Source organism: Cervus canadensis, chromosome 1 (assembly GCF_019320065.1).
Source record: "Cervus canadensis isolate Bull #8, Minnesota chromosome 1, ASM1932006v1, whole genome shotgun sequence".
NCBI lineage: Eukaryota > Metazoa > Chordata > Mammalia > Artiodactyla > Cervidae > Cervus > Cervus canadensis.
This window is the reverse complement of record NC_057386.1, coordinates 32623866-32639757: the sequence shown is the minus strand read 5'-3', so window position 1 is coordinate 32639757 and position 15892 is coordinate 32623866. Positions and strand designations below refer to the sequence as shown.

At 44.6% G+C, this 15892-nt stretch overlaps 1 protein-coding gene across 1 annotated transcript; it reads left to right on the top strand.

Annotated features, from left to right (window-relative positions):
• The first annotated feature begins 10223 nt into the window (after positions 1 to 10223).
• Positions 10224 to 15892, top strand: ODF4 (outer dense fiber of sperm tails 4). Its single transcript, XM_043438077.1, has 5 exons — positions 10224 to 10642; positions 13877 to 14046; positions 14378 to 14512; positions 14706 to 14803; positions 15881 to 15892. The coding sequence occupies exons 1-5, from the start codon at positions 10224 to 10226 to the stop codon at positions 15890 to 15892; spliced, it is 834 nt and encodes a 277-aa protein (XP_043294012.1).

Sequence of the window (15892 nt, the reverse complement as noted above, 5' to 3'; positions counted from 1 at the left end):
GGGCAAGTGAAGAACACAAAGGGCAATCAGTCAGCAATAAATGTCCTTACTGAGCAGCCAAGCATCTCTGTGTTTAATTCATTTCTACATCTGTTCATTGAGTGCCTTCTGCGTGCTAGACACTCTTCTAGGATCTGAGGATACAGAGATGAAAAAGACAAGGACCTTGCCCTTAAGGAGCTTACATTCTGGGGAAGTTGCTAAGTAAACAAGTTAATAACTAAGATAAGATCAGATAGAAGTGATTACTTTGAAGAAAATGCAAAAAAGGCTATGATACAGAGTAGAGTGTGTGTGTGTGTGTGCTTTGGGGAAGAGCCTGGAGGAGAAGATGTTAAACTGAGACCCAAATAACAAGAAGGAAGCATCTGGGAAGATCTGAGCAAAGAACACTCTAGGGGTGGCAACAAAGGGACTGAAGTCCAGGAAGAGAAGGCAGTGGTCATGGGCAGGGAACTGGCCTACATGCTCACAAGTTTCCTGGGGGCTGGCGGGGTGTCACTCCACAGAAACTCCCCTCTTCCTCTGATATACTCGAAGACACACAGACACATCCAGAGGCAAAGCTGCACATGTATCCCACGTATATGTTCCCTCCCAAATCCTCAGTCCCTTCCCGAGTCCTGCCACTTAAGGAAACCTCCAGGCCTCAAGCCAGAGGTTCTGATATTGGGACAATGGAAAGATGGAGACCAGTTAAGAGTTGTTTGGGGAATTGCATTATGGCTAAGATTTGGAACTCCCAATGCAAGGGACTTTGGGTTCGATCTCTGATCAGGGAACTATACCGTACATGCCACAACTAGAGATCCCAGTGTGCTGTATGCTCAGTCACTCAGTCTTGTCTGACTCTTTGCAACCCTTTGGACTTTAGCCTGCTAGGCTCCTCTGTCCATGGGATTTTTTTAAACAAGAATACTGGAGTGGGTTATTGTTTCCTCCTCCAAATGCCATAACTAAGACCTGGCACAGCCAAATAAATAAATTGGGGGACATGAAGTCATGAAAATATAACCACATGTTCCAAAGAGACTGAAAAGACAGGAGGTGAGGGGACTGTCCAGTTCCTGTTATCTCAGAGGTCCCTTTCCATTTTGGGGTGATCTGAGTGTGTGTGTATATATGCACAATCCTGGAGAGGTCTGCAGTTTGCAAAGAAGCAGATGTGAGAGAATGAGGACTTCATGGGAGGAGGAATGGGGCTCAGGCAACAAAGACAGAGGAGATGGAATAGTGAGGTGGGTAGAGGTGGTCCAGGTGGTAGTAAGTGACTTGGCTGTCATACATTCTCTCCCTCCCTCTCCTGAGCACCTTCTGCCAGACGTCCACCTCTCTGCCTTAGCTACGTACATTGTTCTCCTGGTGCCCATCACCCTCTCTGTTCTGTGTTGTTCCCCCCTCCCCCAACTTTTTGCCCCTCTGGATTGCCTTCTGCGGTTTCCTATAAGAAGGCCCATGGGAGAAATCTCTCTCAGTGCTGCCCGGACTGGCATTCCAGGCATGGTGGTGGGGGGTCATAGCCACAAACGCCCAGATGGTAGAGAGGCTTACTGCCTGGCTAGGGGCATCCTGGAGCTGCCATTACCCCTTTCCTTCATATTCTATCATCTGGGGAGATCGAAGAAACAAACATTTTCACAGGCTTAGGAAAAGCCTTCCTACTCGTTGGAAGGACTGATGCTGAAGCTGAAACTCCAGTATTTTGGTCATCTGATGTGAACAGCTGACTCATGAGAAAGTCCCTGATTCTGGGAAAGATTGAGGGCAGAGGAGAAGAGGGAGTCAGAAAATGAGATGGTTGGATGGCATCACCAAAGCAACTGACATGAACTTGGGCAAACTTTGGGAGATGGTGAGGGACAGGGACGCCTGGCATGCTGCAGTCCATGGGGTCGCAAAGAGTCGGACATGACTGAGTGAGCAAACAACAAGAAAAAGTGCATGTATGTCTCAGACCTGGAGGAAGTGACTCGGGGGACAGACTGGGGAAGCCGGGCCTCTGTTGGGGGTAGTCGCTGTGTGTTCTCTCTACTCACAGCCCTTCTGTGGCACCCATATTTGGGGAGTCAATGAGAATACAGATAGGATTGGGCACTGACCTCCCTCTGCGCTGGCCCTGCTATGGGCTCTGGGTCAACATCGTTGTGGCCACTGTTTCATTATTGCAGGAGAGGTGGGCTGCAATCATGACCTTGAGAAGCAAGTGGGCGAGAGGAGCCCGCTTTTCCCCACAGCCATTCCACAGGCTGAGCTGAGGTTCTAGTAGTCACAGGTTCCAGTAGTCACCAGGGACACTTGGTGAAGGCAACATGTTGTACATAGGACGATGCCTGATAAAATCCTTTAAAAATGTGCTGAGTCTATGAGGTTGATGGGGTGCTATGTTTTTAAATTTTATTTATTTATTTATGGCTGTGCTGGGTCTTTGCTGCTATGCAGGCTTTTCTCTAGGTGTGGAGAGCTGGAGCTACTCTCTAGGGTGTGCGGGCTCAGTAGCTGTGGCGCATGGGCTTAGTTGTTCCATGGCATGTGGGGTCTTCATGGATCTTCCTGGATCAGGGATAGAACCTGTGCCTCCTGCACGGGCAGGCGGATTCTTTACCCCTGAACCACCAGGGAAGCCCGATGGGGTGCTATTTTTTTTGTTTTTTGTTTTTTTTTTGGTTCTACCACTTTATTGCTACCAACCCATCTCCCTCCACCCTCGTGCACACATGCTCAGTCATGTAACCCCATGGACTTCAGCCCACCAGACTCCTCTGTCCATGGACTTTTCCAGGCAAGAATACTGGAGTGGGTTGCCGTTTCCTTCTCCAAGGTGCTATTTTTAAAATGTAATTCTTTTCACTTGAAAAAAAAAAAATTAAGGTGTAATTCACATGCAGCAAAATCCACCCTCTTTCCTGGTAGCTCAGCTGGTAAAGAATCCGCCTGCAAGGCAGGAGACCCTGGTTCAATTCCTGGGTCAGGAAAATTCCCTGGAGAAGGGATAGGCTATCCATTCCAGTATTCTTGGGCTTCCATGGTGGCTCAGGCAGTAAAGAATCCACCTGCAATGAGGGAGACATGGGTTCAATCCCTAGGTTGGGAAGATCCTCTGGAGGAGGGCATGGCAACCCACTCCCCTGTTCTTGCCTGGAGAATCCCCATGGATAGAGGAGTCTGATGGGCTATACAGTCCATGGGGTTACAGAATCTTAGACATGACTAAGCACACATATAGTCATGTAATCAGCACTACAATCAAGATACAAGAGTTCCATTGCTCCCTTAAGTTCACTTGTGCCCCTTTGTGCTGAAACCCTTATCCCACCCCAGCCTCTGGCAACTTCTTGTTTGTTTTCTATCCCTACAGTTTTGTCTTTTCTATAATGTCGTATAGATAGACTTATACAATAGGTAGCCTTTCAAGTGTGGCTTCTCTCATTTAGCATAATGCTTTTTGTCCACATTGTTGTGTCAACATTTTTCTTTTTATTGTCGAATAAGAGTCCATTGCATGGACGCACAGCAATTATTTATTCATTCCCTATGTTTGGGTTGTTTCCAGTTTGGTTTTTTTTTTGGCCATGTAGTCTTGTGGGATCTTATTAATATTTCTGGGAGCAGCGATTGAACCCATATCCCCAGCGTTGGAAGCATGGAGTCTTAACCACCAGGGAAGTTCCTGTTTCCAGTTTTAAATGATTACAAATAAAGTCACTGTTAAGTACTCTTGCATAGGCCTTGTGTTTGTTTTGTTTGTTTGTTTGTGGACACGACTGAGCGACTGAACTGACTGACTGGCTGACACCATGCAGCTTGCAGGATCTCAGTTCCCTGAGGGACTTGAACCTAGGCCACAACAATGAGAGTGCCGAATCCTAACCACTAGACCGCCAGAGAACTCCTTCTCGTATAGGTTTTTGGATGAATATAGATTTCATTTCACTTGGGTGCAATGGATTACTAGGTCATATCTCTGCCAACAAAGGTCCGTATAGTCAAGGCTATGGTCTTCCCAGTGGTCATGTATGATTGTGAGAGCTGGAACATAAAGAAGGCAGAATGCCAAAGAATTGAAGCCTTTGAACTGAGGTGCTGGAGAAGACTCCTGAAAGTCCCTTGGACAGCAAGGAGATCAACCTGGAATATTCACTGGAAGGACTGATGCTGAAGCTGAAGCTCTAGTATTTTAGTCATCTGATTCGAAAGGACAACTCATTGGAAAAGTCCCTGATGCTGGGAAAGATCGAGGGCAGAAGGAGAAGAGGGCATGAGAGGATGAGATGACTGGACAGCGTCACCAATGCAATGAGCATGAACTTGGGCAAGCTCCAGGAGATGGTGAGGGACAGGGAGGCCTGTCCCTGGGAGTCCATGGGATCGCAAAGAGTCGGACACGACTCGGGGACTGAACAACAATGATGATAACAATGGTAAGTGTTTAATTTAACTTTATTGGAAACTGGCCATCTGTTTTCCAAAATGTCTGTACATTTTGCATTCCCACCAGCAAAGTATGAGTGCTGTGGCTGGTATCCTGCTCTGTGTCTTGGCCACTAATTGGCATCGTCAGTTTTGTTGTCTTTGTTTTGCATGACAGTCTATTAGGTCTGTAGTGGTATCTCGTGGTTTTTAATCTGCCTTTCCCTGATGACTAATGATGCTGAATATCTTTTCATGTGCTTATTGGCCATTCGTATATCTTCTTTGATGAAGTGTCTGTTCAAAACTTTGGGCCTTTTACAAAGTGAGTAGTTTGTTTTCTTATTATTGTGTTTGGAGAGTTCTTTGTATATTCTTGATATAAGTTCTTTATCAAATATATGATTTGAAAATATTTTCCCCCAGTCTGTGTCTTGTCTTTTCATTCTTCTAAACTGCATTCTTCCAGGAGCAGAAATTCTTTTTTTTGCAGTTACTTCACTTCTTGCTTTAAGCAACCTTTTTTTCTTTCTACTTCTGTTTAGTTGGTATATAGAAGGCAATGGAATGTCCCACAGAGGCAGAACCAAGCAAGCAGGACACACACAAGCAAGCCTGTCTGCCCATCATTTTCCCATGTGCCCAAAGCCTAAAGGTCAAAGGACATCCTGGGAGGAGAGTGGATCTAGCAACCTAGATCTTCAGGAGTCTAGCTCTTTATTCAGTGTGCTATCCTTAGAATGGCAGCGCAGGCACCACCTGGGGGGTTGTCCAAACTGTGGCATCTGCATTTTAATGAGATGCCCAGACCAGGAGTACACACATTTGGGTTTGAGAAACGCCACCTTCAACAGGCCCACATGAAGGAAGAATGTATATTTCATAGAGGCAAAAGGGAGGGACCTTGCAGCACGTGGATTCTGGCCTCAGAGATATCCTAGCAAGGCCAGGGGTCTGGGAGCTCATCACAGAGGAGATTCATGCTGGAGTTTGTACTGGGGTGAGCTGGCTTGGGGCAGGACTATTTCTAAGTGTCACATAGGCAGCAAAGCACATCCACATGGACATTCAAGGAGTGACCAATAAACTTGTGTTCTCGAGTCCATGTTCTAAGCCTAAGTCCATGTTCTCCAGGGGCTACTGTCCTAGAAGCATGGGTAAGCACCTGCCCTTACCGATGCAACAGTGGGGCTCCTTCCTTTTCAGAAATCTCCCAGTCTCGCACTCCATTCTGGCTGCCACTCTGTACTTGTGTGAGCACGTGATCATTACTAGTCGACTGCTCAGCTTCCTTTCTTTTGGGGGAAGTGATCCCTTCCTACGCCCATGTAGTTCATGGGCTGTCAATCAAGGCATCTGAGCTAGTCAGATGCTTGGGTTTTGGAGTCCTACCTAGAAATAGAGAAGGATGGAGGTTCAGGGGGATCTGGGAGACAATGGTGGGTAGAGAGACCAGTTCTTTTTTATTTTTAAAGAAATTTTAATTTTTATTTATTTATTCTATGTCTTAGGTCATGCACGGATGTGGGATCTTGGTTCCCCAATCAAGGATCAAATCTGTGCCTCCTGCTTTGGGAGTGTGGAGTCTTAACCACTGGACCACCAGGCAAGTCCTGGGAGACCAGCTCTTGTTAATGATTTGTCCATGCTCCCCTGGTCTTTGTTTAGTTCTAGGCTTGGATGTTCTGCTTTCCTTTTGAGTCTGTGCTTACTTGGTATCATCCAATATACTCCTTTTTGCCTAGCTTAGTCAGTCTGGCTTTGTGCTTGTAACCAAAGAACTCACACTGATACAAAATCTTACAAGATAATTGGTCAGTGCTGCTGCTAGCCCAAGAGGGCCCTGTGTGCCTACAACCTTGTGGTTAACAGGCAGCCCTTCTGAACAGATGTAGGGTTAGTTGACTTGTCAGGGAGCAGCACCTTTATGTAGATGTAGAACAAAGCACATCTTCCTCCAGGCCACTGGGGACCCCTTGGTGGGGTATGGCTGATTGAGCAGAATGAAGACTAGAGTTCAGTTCTTACCCTCTTTGCCATGTGCTCTTGTGCAGTGCCCATCCTGCACAACCTTACATGGAGACTCTCTTGTCAGATCCCTCACCCTTCCCTTTGGCTCTTTCTCTTCCTTCTGTCCTCCAGTTTACCTCTTCTAGGCTTTTATTTTGGCAACATCAAGACTGATAACAGCTATGTTTACTTTCATAGCTGTGGTTGAGTCTTCCGTGCTTTGTCCATCTGTTGATTCTAAAACTGAAACTCAAAAAAATAAATAAATAAAATTGAAACTCAATAAGCAGTGTTTACCTTATATATTGTGACTGTATAAATATCTTTCATTGCAGAGCTAGTAATCACTAAGATTACATTTCCTTTCTTGAGGAGATTGTGTTGGACTATTTTTAATTAACTTTTGAAAAACAGAATTTGATACATTCACAGGTTTATATGGAATATACATTCACTGTTATTTGTTGTTGTTTAGTCATTCAGTTGTGTCTGACTCTATGACCCCATGGACTGTAGCATGCTGGCTACCCTGTCCCTCACTAGCTCCCGGAGTGTGCTCAAATTCATGTCCATTGAATTGGTGATGTCATCCAGTCATCTCATCCTCTGTCATCCCCTTCTCCTCCTGCCTTCAATCTTTCTCAGCATCAGAGTCTTTTCCAATGAGTTGGCTCTTCACATCAGGTGACCAAAGTGTTGGAACTTCAGCTTCAGCATCAATCCTTCTAGTGAATATTCAAGGTTGATTTCCTTTAGGATTTTTTCCATTTATTTTTATTAGTTGGAGGCTAATTACGTTACAATTCCTTTAGGACTGACTGATTTGATCTCCTTACAGTGCAAGGGACTCTCGAGTCTTCTCTAACACCACAGTTCGAAAACATCAATTCTTTGGCGCTTGGTCAAATGATTCTAAATGATTCTAATGTAATGAATACCCGTGCACTCATCACCCAACTCAGGAACAAATAGCCTACTGCCAACTGGTGTATGTACCAGTGTAACCCTCTCTGTCCTATTTCCCTGCCTCCCCTGAGAAATAGCCACTATTTTACATTTTGTGTTTATCATTCCACTGCTTTTTAAAACATGCCATGCAATCATAATAGAATGTATGTTTCAACAATGTTTTGCTTAGTTGTGCTTGTTTATAATCTCTATAAAAATGGTATCATATCTGTGGCATTGTTTTCTGGGAGTTACAGTTTTCAGGAAACATTGTATTGCCTAGATTCTTCCATATTGTATTGTGCTGCATATGATTTCTCATTCCTAGTAGGGCCAGCACCTTCCCCCCAACACTGGTCCCTCCTGGCATAGAACACACTTCACAGTTATTCCTACCTGTAACTGAGAAAGCTAGAGAATTTGCCCACCAACTCCCTATCTGTCATTAGTTTGTAGGTCAGCCTCCAGACTTGGGTGACCCTGACCATGGTTAATGGGATTGCACTCGTCCCTGGCAGGGCCAGAGAATATTTGGGCTTGGAATGGAGCGATCTTTGCTCTGGCTGCTAAAGGTGTAAGATGGACTATGTGGGGTGTAAGGCCACATTTCTCACCATGTGGATGAGAGAAAAGATGGAGGGTGGTTTCCAGAGAAAGAAAAAGATACTCAGGTAGGGACTTCCCTGGGGCACAGTGGATAAGAATCCACCTGCCAGTACAGGGGATACAGGTTTGATCCCTGGTTCAGGAAGATTCCATGTGCTGCAGAGGAGCTAAGCCCATGTGCCACAACTGCTGATGCATCTCTGGAGCCTGTGGTCTGCGCAGCAAAATGAGCCACTGCCACAAGAAGTCCCTGCTTGCCGAAACTAGAGAAAGCCCTGGAGCAGCAATGAAGACCCAGCACAACCAAAAGTAATAAATGCATTCATAAAATAAATACGTTTTTTAAAAAACAATGATCAAGGAGAAGCAAGACCAGTGTCCAAGTTCTGTGATCTGAATATCTGTGTCCCCCAAATACGTATGTTGGGAAAGTAACCCGCAAGGTGAAGGTTTGAGGAGGTGGGAGGCTCCACTTTCATGAATAGGCTTAATGTCCTTTTGAAAGAGACCCCACAGGGATCCCTAGCTTCACCTGAGGACACAGCAAGAAGTCTGTGATCTGGAATTGGGCTATCGCCCGAATATGCCAATTATGGTTGGATGGTACCATGATCTTGGACTTCCAGCCTCCAAAACTACGAGAAATAAGTTTCTGTTGTTTATAAATTCTGCAGTCTATGAAGCCTGGTGTGCTGCAGTCCACGGGGTTGCAAAGAGTCGGACATGACTAAGCGACTGAACAACTCTATGATATTTTGTTATAGCAGACCAAATGTATTAAGACACAGAGGCAGAGTCCACACAGGATTTGAATTCATGATTCTAATTATTCTGAGTTCCAGCTATGCACATGACCTCATGATCTATAATTAACTCCCCCCTTGGCTTATATTAATTTAAATTCCATTCCATCATTTGCAGTCACTCGTCAGCAAGGATGCCTGCTAAACACCTCTGTGTTTTTGCTCTTTCTTCTATGTTCGCTGGTGAGAGTGCACAACAATGAAAACAATAAGAATAATGATGCTGCTTGGGACTTCCCTGGTGGTCCAGCAGCTAAGATTCTGTGCTCCCAATGCAGGGGGCCAGGGTTCAATCCCTGGTCAGGGAACTTGATCCCACATGCTGCAGCTAAGGCCGGTAACAGCCAAATAAATAAATAAAATATTTAAAAATAATGTCTCCACTTTCTGGGAATTTACTATGAACAAAAGATTGCTTTTTGTCCATTATCTTATTCAATACTCAAACCGAATCTAGACAAGTATTGTCCTATGTTACAGATGAGTAAACTAAGACACAGAGAAGCTATATGATTCTTCCAGGTTCATAAGGCCATTAAGAGGAAGATCCCTAACTCCTCTCTTGGGTTGCTGGACCGAAAGCCTTTGTTCTTAACCACGTGTATCACTCTTTTCATAAAGTGAATCAACTCTGATGGGATTCAGACTCACAGCCTAAATTTGAGAGGCTTGCTGCTCACGAGAATTCCAGGGGCTAACTGAGGTCTGGAAGCCACAGTGATTAGGCTGCCTCTGGTGACTCAGATTTATTTTCCTATAGCTCAAAAGGCAGCTTAGGAAAATCTCAGACTGTATGACACTCTCACGTCCCCTCCTGGTCCTGTGTCTTTCCCCTCTGGTGCTAAGAGGAAAAAAAAAAAAAAGGTAAAAAGGTAAAAAGAGGGGAAGGGGTGGGAACTGAGGACCAGAAGTGAGTGGAGGTGGGAGAAGTAGGGAGAAGGATGGTGACACCTGTGGGTGGCATATCCAATCGTCTCCCTGGGGACAAGCTCCTCCCCTTCTCCTGCTCCATCCGTGAGTACTTGGGGGTGGGGTTAGGGCAGAGGATGTGGGAAGAGCAAAGCAGACCCTCAGCGACAAGGGCTCTTAGAGGAAGGAGGCATCACACCCACAGTTCTGAGTTGAGGCCCCAGAGGAGCAGGGTTTCCAGAAAGAGTTTGAGCTGAAGCTGTGGGCCCCTTCCCCCAGTTGATGCCCCCCCTCCCTCCACAAAGGAATATTCCATGGCAGTTAGGGGCCCTCTCCTGCTGAATGGGTTGTTCTTTTCCAGACCCCAGGTGCTGTGGTGGCCACTGCTCTGCCTGATGAAAACATTTAAATGATGAAGGACAACTGACACTGGCAAGGGAAGGGGGAGATGGGGTGGAGGATAGAAGCGGAGTCAGGGAGTACTCAAGATGGGGACAGGGAACATTAGGGATGAATTCCCTGGGTCAGGAAGAGAAAGTGATGAACATCAGAAGCCTGGAAAGGGCTGGGAGGGCTGGAAAGCAGGATGGGGTGGTGGTGAGCCCGGGACAAGAGGAAGGGGTGCAGAACTGTGTCTCCACCCCTGACAGTAACTGGCCGGTGATTAAGGGCCACAGCGTGAAGCTCCACAGGGTTTCTCCGCTACTCCTGCAGTGCAGGATTACACACAGCTCCCGCTGGATATCGCAGGTGTTGGCCTCAGAGCTCAGCCTGCTCGCCTTCATCCTGCTGGTGGTCATGGTCTTCTCCAAGAAATGGCTGTGCCTTGAGAGGATCCGTTTCTACCAGCACTGGCCCACGAACGTCACCACCAAAATCTACACGTCAGTTCACATAATGTCCCTGGGGCTCCTGCATTTCTACAAATTCAAGAGCAGTTCCAACTCAGAATGGGAAAGGTGAGACCCTTACTCCCTCATCCCACCCCAGGGGCTCCTGCTTGCCTTGGCCTCGGCCTCTGCACCCCAGTATTCTTGGCCATTCCCTCTGGTCAGCTCCACTTTTTTTGACCAGTAAAGTGGTTCTACTGGCCCTGAGACCCCCCCAGGGATCATTGTTCCTCCTCAGTTGGGCAAACCACTTCTCCTGCCCCTATGGGAAGGCTCGCAGTCAAGTCTGTGCTTACAGAAATGTTGTGAGGGACTTGGACTCTGGGGGTTTGTGAATCACTCATGAATGACACAATTCACTATTATCCTGGGAGAAGAGCCCTAGGGGGTTGGGAATTTCTTTCCTCAAGGCTTTCGGACCCAGAGCTTGAGGAGAGCTTGAGGAGTCCTCAGAATGCTCTTCCGCAGGCCCACGTTCCCACCGCTGTTCTTCCCCGGCCACAGGCTTTTACTCTTCTGGACCAGATCTGTGTTTCCACCTCTGGTTACCTTGCTCCCTCCTCCTTCCCAGAGTGCCTGCAGCTACTCCATTTCCTAGTCTTGTTAATTTTACCTCTGTTGTCCTCTCCCCTCCCAGGTTTGGGTCACCTTTCTCAACATTTGTGGAAAACCAGAACTTTTGACCCCCGAATTTCACTTCTTGACCTTATTAACATTTTTTTTTTTAAGCCGTAGAGGACTTCCCTGGCAGTCCAGTGGTTAAGCCTTCGCCTTCCAATGCAGGGGTGCAAGAACCATCCCTGGTCAGTGGGAGCTAAGATCCCATATGCCTGGCAGCCAAAAATCAAAACAGAAAATGGAAGCAATATTGTAACAAATTCAATAAAAGCTTAAAAAAAAAAAAAGCTCCACATTAAGAAAAAAAAAGTTACACAGCCATTATTTACTTCCATTATGAAAGTGGTGGTGCTTTAGTTGCTAAGTCGTGATTGACTTTTGAGACCCCAAGAACTGTAACCCGCCAGGCTTCTCAGTCCAAGGGATTTTCCAGGCAAGAATACTGGGTGGGTGGGGTGGAGGGGCTGCCATTTCTGTCTCTAGAGGATCTTCCCAGCCTAGGGATCGAACCTGTCTCTCCTTCATTGCAGGCAGTCTCCTGCATTAGCAGGCAGGTTCTTTACCACTGAATCACCAGGGAAGCCCCATCATGAAAGTAATACGTCCTTATTCCAATAAATGTGGGGCAACAAAAGCTATCATTATTTGCAACCTTATTCTATTTGCTTAAGTTAATCCCCTATCAACTCTAAGAGCTAGGGATAATTATCCTCATATTACAGATGAGGACACTGAGACTCAGGTTACCTTGCTCAAGATCATAAAGCTATTAGGCTGAACCACAAGACGGGGCCAATTTTTGACCTCTTTTCACCTGAGCAAATTCATACATAACAACCTAATAATGGCAGGTTTACAATTATAACTCAGATGTGTCTGGCTCAAAAACATAAGCACCTACATGAGTTTTTGCTCTATAGGTTACTCAAAGACAGTCACTACTGGATGTTTATTCAGCACTCATTTTTTTCCAGGCTTCTTTTTTAAAAAAATTGAACACTTTTTGAATAATTTTTACATAGTTATATTCATTCTTCATAAACTATGTTATATCTTTAGGTTATTTTTATTACTTATTTTATATTATTTAAAAATGTATGAGATATAATAAACACCCCATATTAAGACTATACTATTCAACTTAATAGATTTTTTAATTGTGACTTGACTATCTTATTTATTCTTGGCAAATTTATTTCCAGTTACATACTTAAGAAAAAAGGATCAACAAAGCTTGCTAATCATGAAGTTCTTCCTGTGTTTAGTATCTCTGGAATAGATTTCCTAAAGTGGGTTTAATGGATCAAAGAGTATAATTATCATAAGGCTTTTTAATAAAATTTTCCATGTTGCTTTCAAAAAGTATGAAAACAATTTATGCTTCCACTAACAATGTACGAAGAGGCTGTTTCATTGTAACTTTGTCAGCAATGACTGTTTATTATTTTTTAAAATTTTATTTTATTGAAGTATAATTGATTTAAAATGTTGCATTAATTTCTGCTCTATAGCAAAGTGATTCAGTTATACACATACATATTTTTTTCATATTCTTTTTAAAGTTATGACTGTTAACTTTAAACACACAAATATATTATTTTTTTAATTTAAAAAGTTGCACAATTATTGTTAGAATGCAGAAAGTTTAAGAAAGAAAATAAAAATCACCTAAAATTTCTTCACACAGATATAATTGCAGTTAACTTCCAGTCTTTTGTGTATCTATATAAAATAAATACAAATAAATATATATGTAGCTTTATTTTTAACAAATATGTATTTTAATTTTTCAAAATTGTAATCATTTTACATGCTCAGTGTTGTAAACTCCACTTTTCAGTGGTAAGCATATTATTTGTATCATAAAATAATTATTCTATAAATATCTATGTTAAAAATTTACTTTATTACATAGTATATGAACACAGTGAAAATTCAAAAAACACAACAGATTAAAGTGAGCCTTCCACCTTCCAGGTTCCCTCCTTAGATTCTATCCGGAGACAATGATCTATCATATCATGGTTTTTAATGAACACATAATAATCTAATGTGTGGGTACCTTATATAACTTAACAACTCTCTTGTCAGACATATAAATAATTCTGGAAAGAAGATCTCTGTACATAAATTTTGATGCATATCTTGGATTGTTTCCTTAACATAAATTCCAAGAGGATGTATTGCTGGGGCAATGGGTCTTAAAAATTTAGATTTGGGTAGCATCTCTGATCACACATCAGAGATCCTACCCACCAATGGTGTGTGAAAGCACCTCTTTTCTCTAAATCCTTTCTTACACTAGATACGATCAATTTTGTTTTGATCTTTGCTAATTTGATAAACCAAAAAAATCACATTTAATTTGTAGTTCTTATTGTTGAGTTTCTTTTTTTTTTTATTGTTGAGTTTCATGTTTTTATTGGACATTTGTATTTTTTTGAGAACTGCAGTTCAAGTCGTCTGTCCAGCTTCCCCCTTGAGGCATTTGTTTTCATATGGTTGGGGTTATCACACAATCTCCATATCAAGAATCTTTGCCTATTTAATAGGTGAAAGTGATATTTTATTATTGTTATCTCAAATGTGCATTTGTTTGGTTATTTCCTTGTATTTGCTTATTCAATTATATTTTGTCTTTTGCGAATCTTTAGTTCATCCTGTTTTCTCATTTTCCCTAGACAGTTTTAAGCTGTGGACAAATCACCCAGCTTTTGGGGTGGCCAAGATTACCTTCTGCCTGGCCTTAGGGCTGGGCATCATCCTCACCATCTGGTTGCACCTGCCGTACATACCTGGTCTTCAGAAATTGTCCTTTTTTGGCTGGATTGGGACTGTCATGAGCTTCTGTGAAGGTGCCCCCTAGCTCTGGAAAAGGTCCTTAGTTTCTCCTAACCCACATCTTCCTGGCACTTCTTCCTCTTCCTTTCTTTGGGAGTGGGGTCTGGGTTTGTGGGTGGTAGGAGGACAGAACTAGTAGTTTTTGACTGAGAACTGAGTTCCGTCGATTGCTGGTCGCTGGTGGGGTGGAGGTGGAGAGGTCGATTCCCATGAACCTCTGGGACCGCGTGCTCTGTGTGCGCTGATGGGGGTTGTGGTTTGTGACTGTAGTTCAGCAGATGAGGAAGAATCCTTTTGGAATTCTTGAGTGAAAATAAGACCCCCTTGCACCCCTTTGTCTCCTAGCCTTCTTCGTTTTCTTCACCCTCATACTGTTCCCTGCTAACGTCTGGCTCTTCGAGTTGAGAAAGAATTTATCAATCCCCCTCTGCTGGAGCTACTTCATTGGTTGGCTGGTGTTTATCCTGTATGCCATCTGTGGTGAGTGGTCCAGAGGGCCCTGGGAAGCAGGGAACATAGGTGGGTCAGGGCAGAGAAAGTGTGGAGGGAGAGGGCTGTCAATCCCCAGGGATAGGTTCTTAGGGACTTTTCTTCCCCTTGGCCTCACTTTGGTTGCCACTTGTTCCTCCCAATCTCTGACTTTCCTCTCCCCTTTCTCCTTGTCCTTTCCCAGCAGTCCTCTGCTACTTCAACCATGGAGAGTTCTGGTGTCTGATTCTGAGCCATCCCGCCAGCAGCAGCAGCAGCAGTTCCAGCTCCGAACATGAATCTGTGAGTGAGCCGGTTACCTCCAACACAACTGTCAGCCAGGAGGAAGTCCTGGACCCTGAGCAAAAGAAGACATCCCTGGCTCCAAGTCCTGTTTATTCCTCTGAACCTGCCTCCTCATCCTTCCCCTCTCCAATCCCTGAAGTAGGTTGGCCCTCATCACTGCAAGGAATTAGAGAGGGAGGACTTTAGGCCAGCTCTGCACACCTCATCCTTGTTCCTGCCTTGCCTACAGCTTAGATGATGTAGAATAAATTGTCTATTATTTATCATGTCCAGCAGTTGTTGAGACAAGACAAGAGCTTGAATAAGGAGAGGAAGGGAGAATGAACAAGTGTGTTTCCCAGTTCTTTCTGCCAAGGGGCCTTTCAGCACACTTTGGTCCTCAAGCCTGCCCATCTCTCCCCTCAACAAGCACACTTGTATACAGGCAAACACCTCTCTGGGAGCTAAACTTCTTTCAATTTTGTTGCCTCTGCCCTAACATTTGTTCTTAGTAGCTGGAGAGTCATCAGGAGAGAGATATCACTATTGAACTTGATGGTTTACTCACAGTGAGGGGTTCAAAAGCAAAATGACCCAAAGGTAAAGAAGCAGGTTAAACAAGGAGAGCACAGTAGAGGGTATGGCTGTGCCCCCAGCAGCAATCCTACCTGCTGTGTCCAGCTCAGATGACTGAGAACTCAAAAAGCCCTGTGTCTGGGTACCACCAGCATCAACTCAAACTGTACCACCGCCACCTTCATCAGCTCTTCGACCACCACCTCCACCTCCACCACCTGAAACTCCTCCACCACCACCCCTAACTTCACCTCCCTGACTCTCTCGCTGTTACAGCTTCCTACTCCATCTCCCATGCCCACCACTCTATAACAACAGGACTGACAGAGAGCAAGACAGGAAAACAGTAGGATCAGGCCCTGTGGTCAAAAGACAAGCTACACATGTGTGCTATACACCCAGGCTCACAGAGACACCTGGCCTCTGGTTTAGGCAGTGCTGGCCGAGACTATTGGGATTTGGGTATCTTGCACTTTGCTGGCCTGTATGACTGATCCGTATCACGTTATATCCCTCCAGCTAGAGCCCTGA

Excerpts from the sequence above, each read along its gene's own strand:
- ODF4 (XM_043438077.1), top strand. The coding sequence starts at position 10,224 with ATGAACATCAGAAGCCTGGAAAGGGCTGGGAGGGCTGGAAAGCAGGAT. Across the intron at positions 14,047-14,377 it reads TGTCATGAGCTTCTGTGAAG|CCTTCTTCGTTTTCTTCACC; the intron begins GTGCCCCCTAGC and ends TTTGTCTCCTAG. Across the intron at positions 14,513-14,705 it reads TATCCTGTATGCCATCTGTG|CAGTCCTCTGCTACTTCAAC; the intron begins GTGAGTGGTCCA and ends GTCCTTTCCCAG.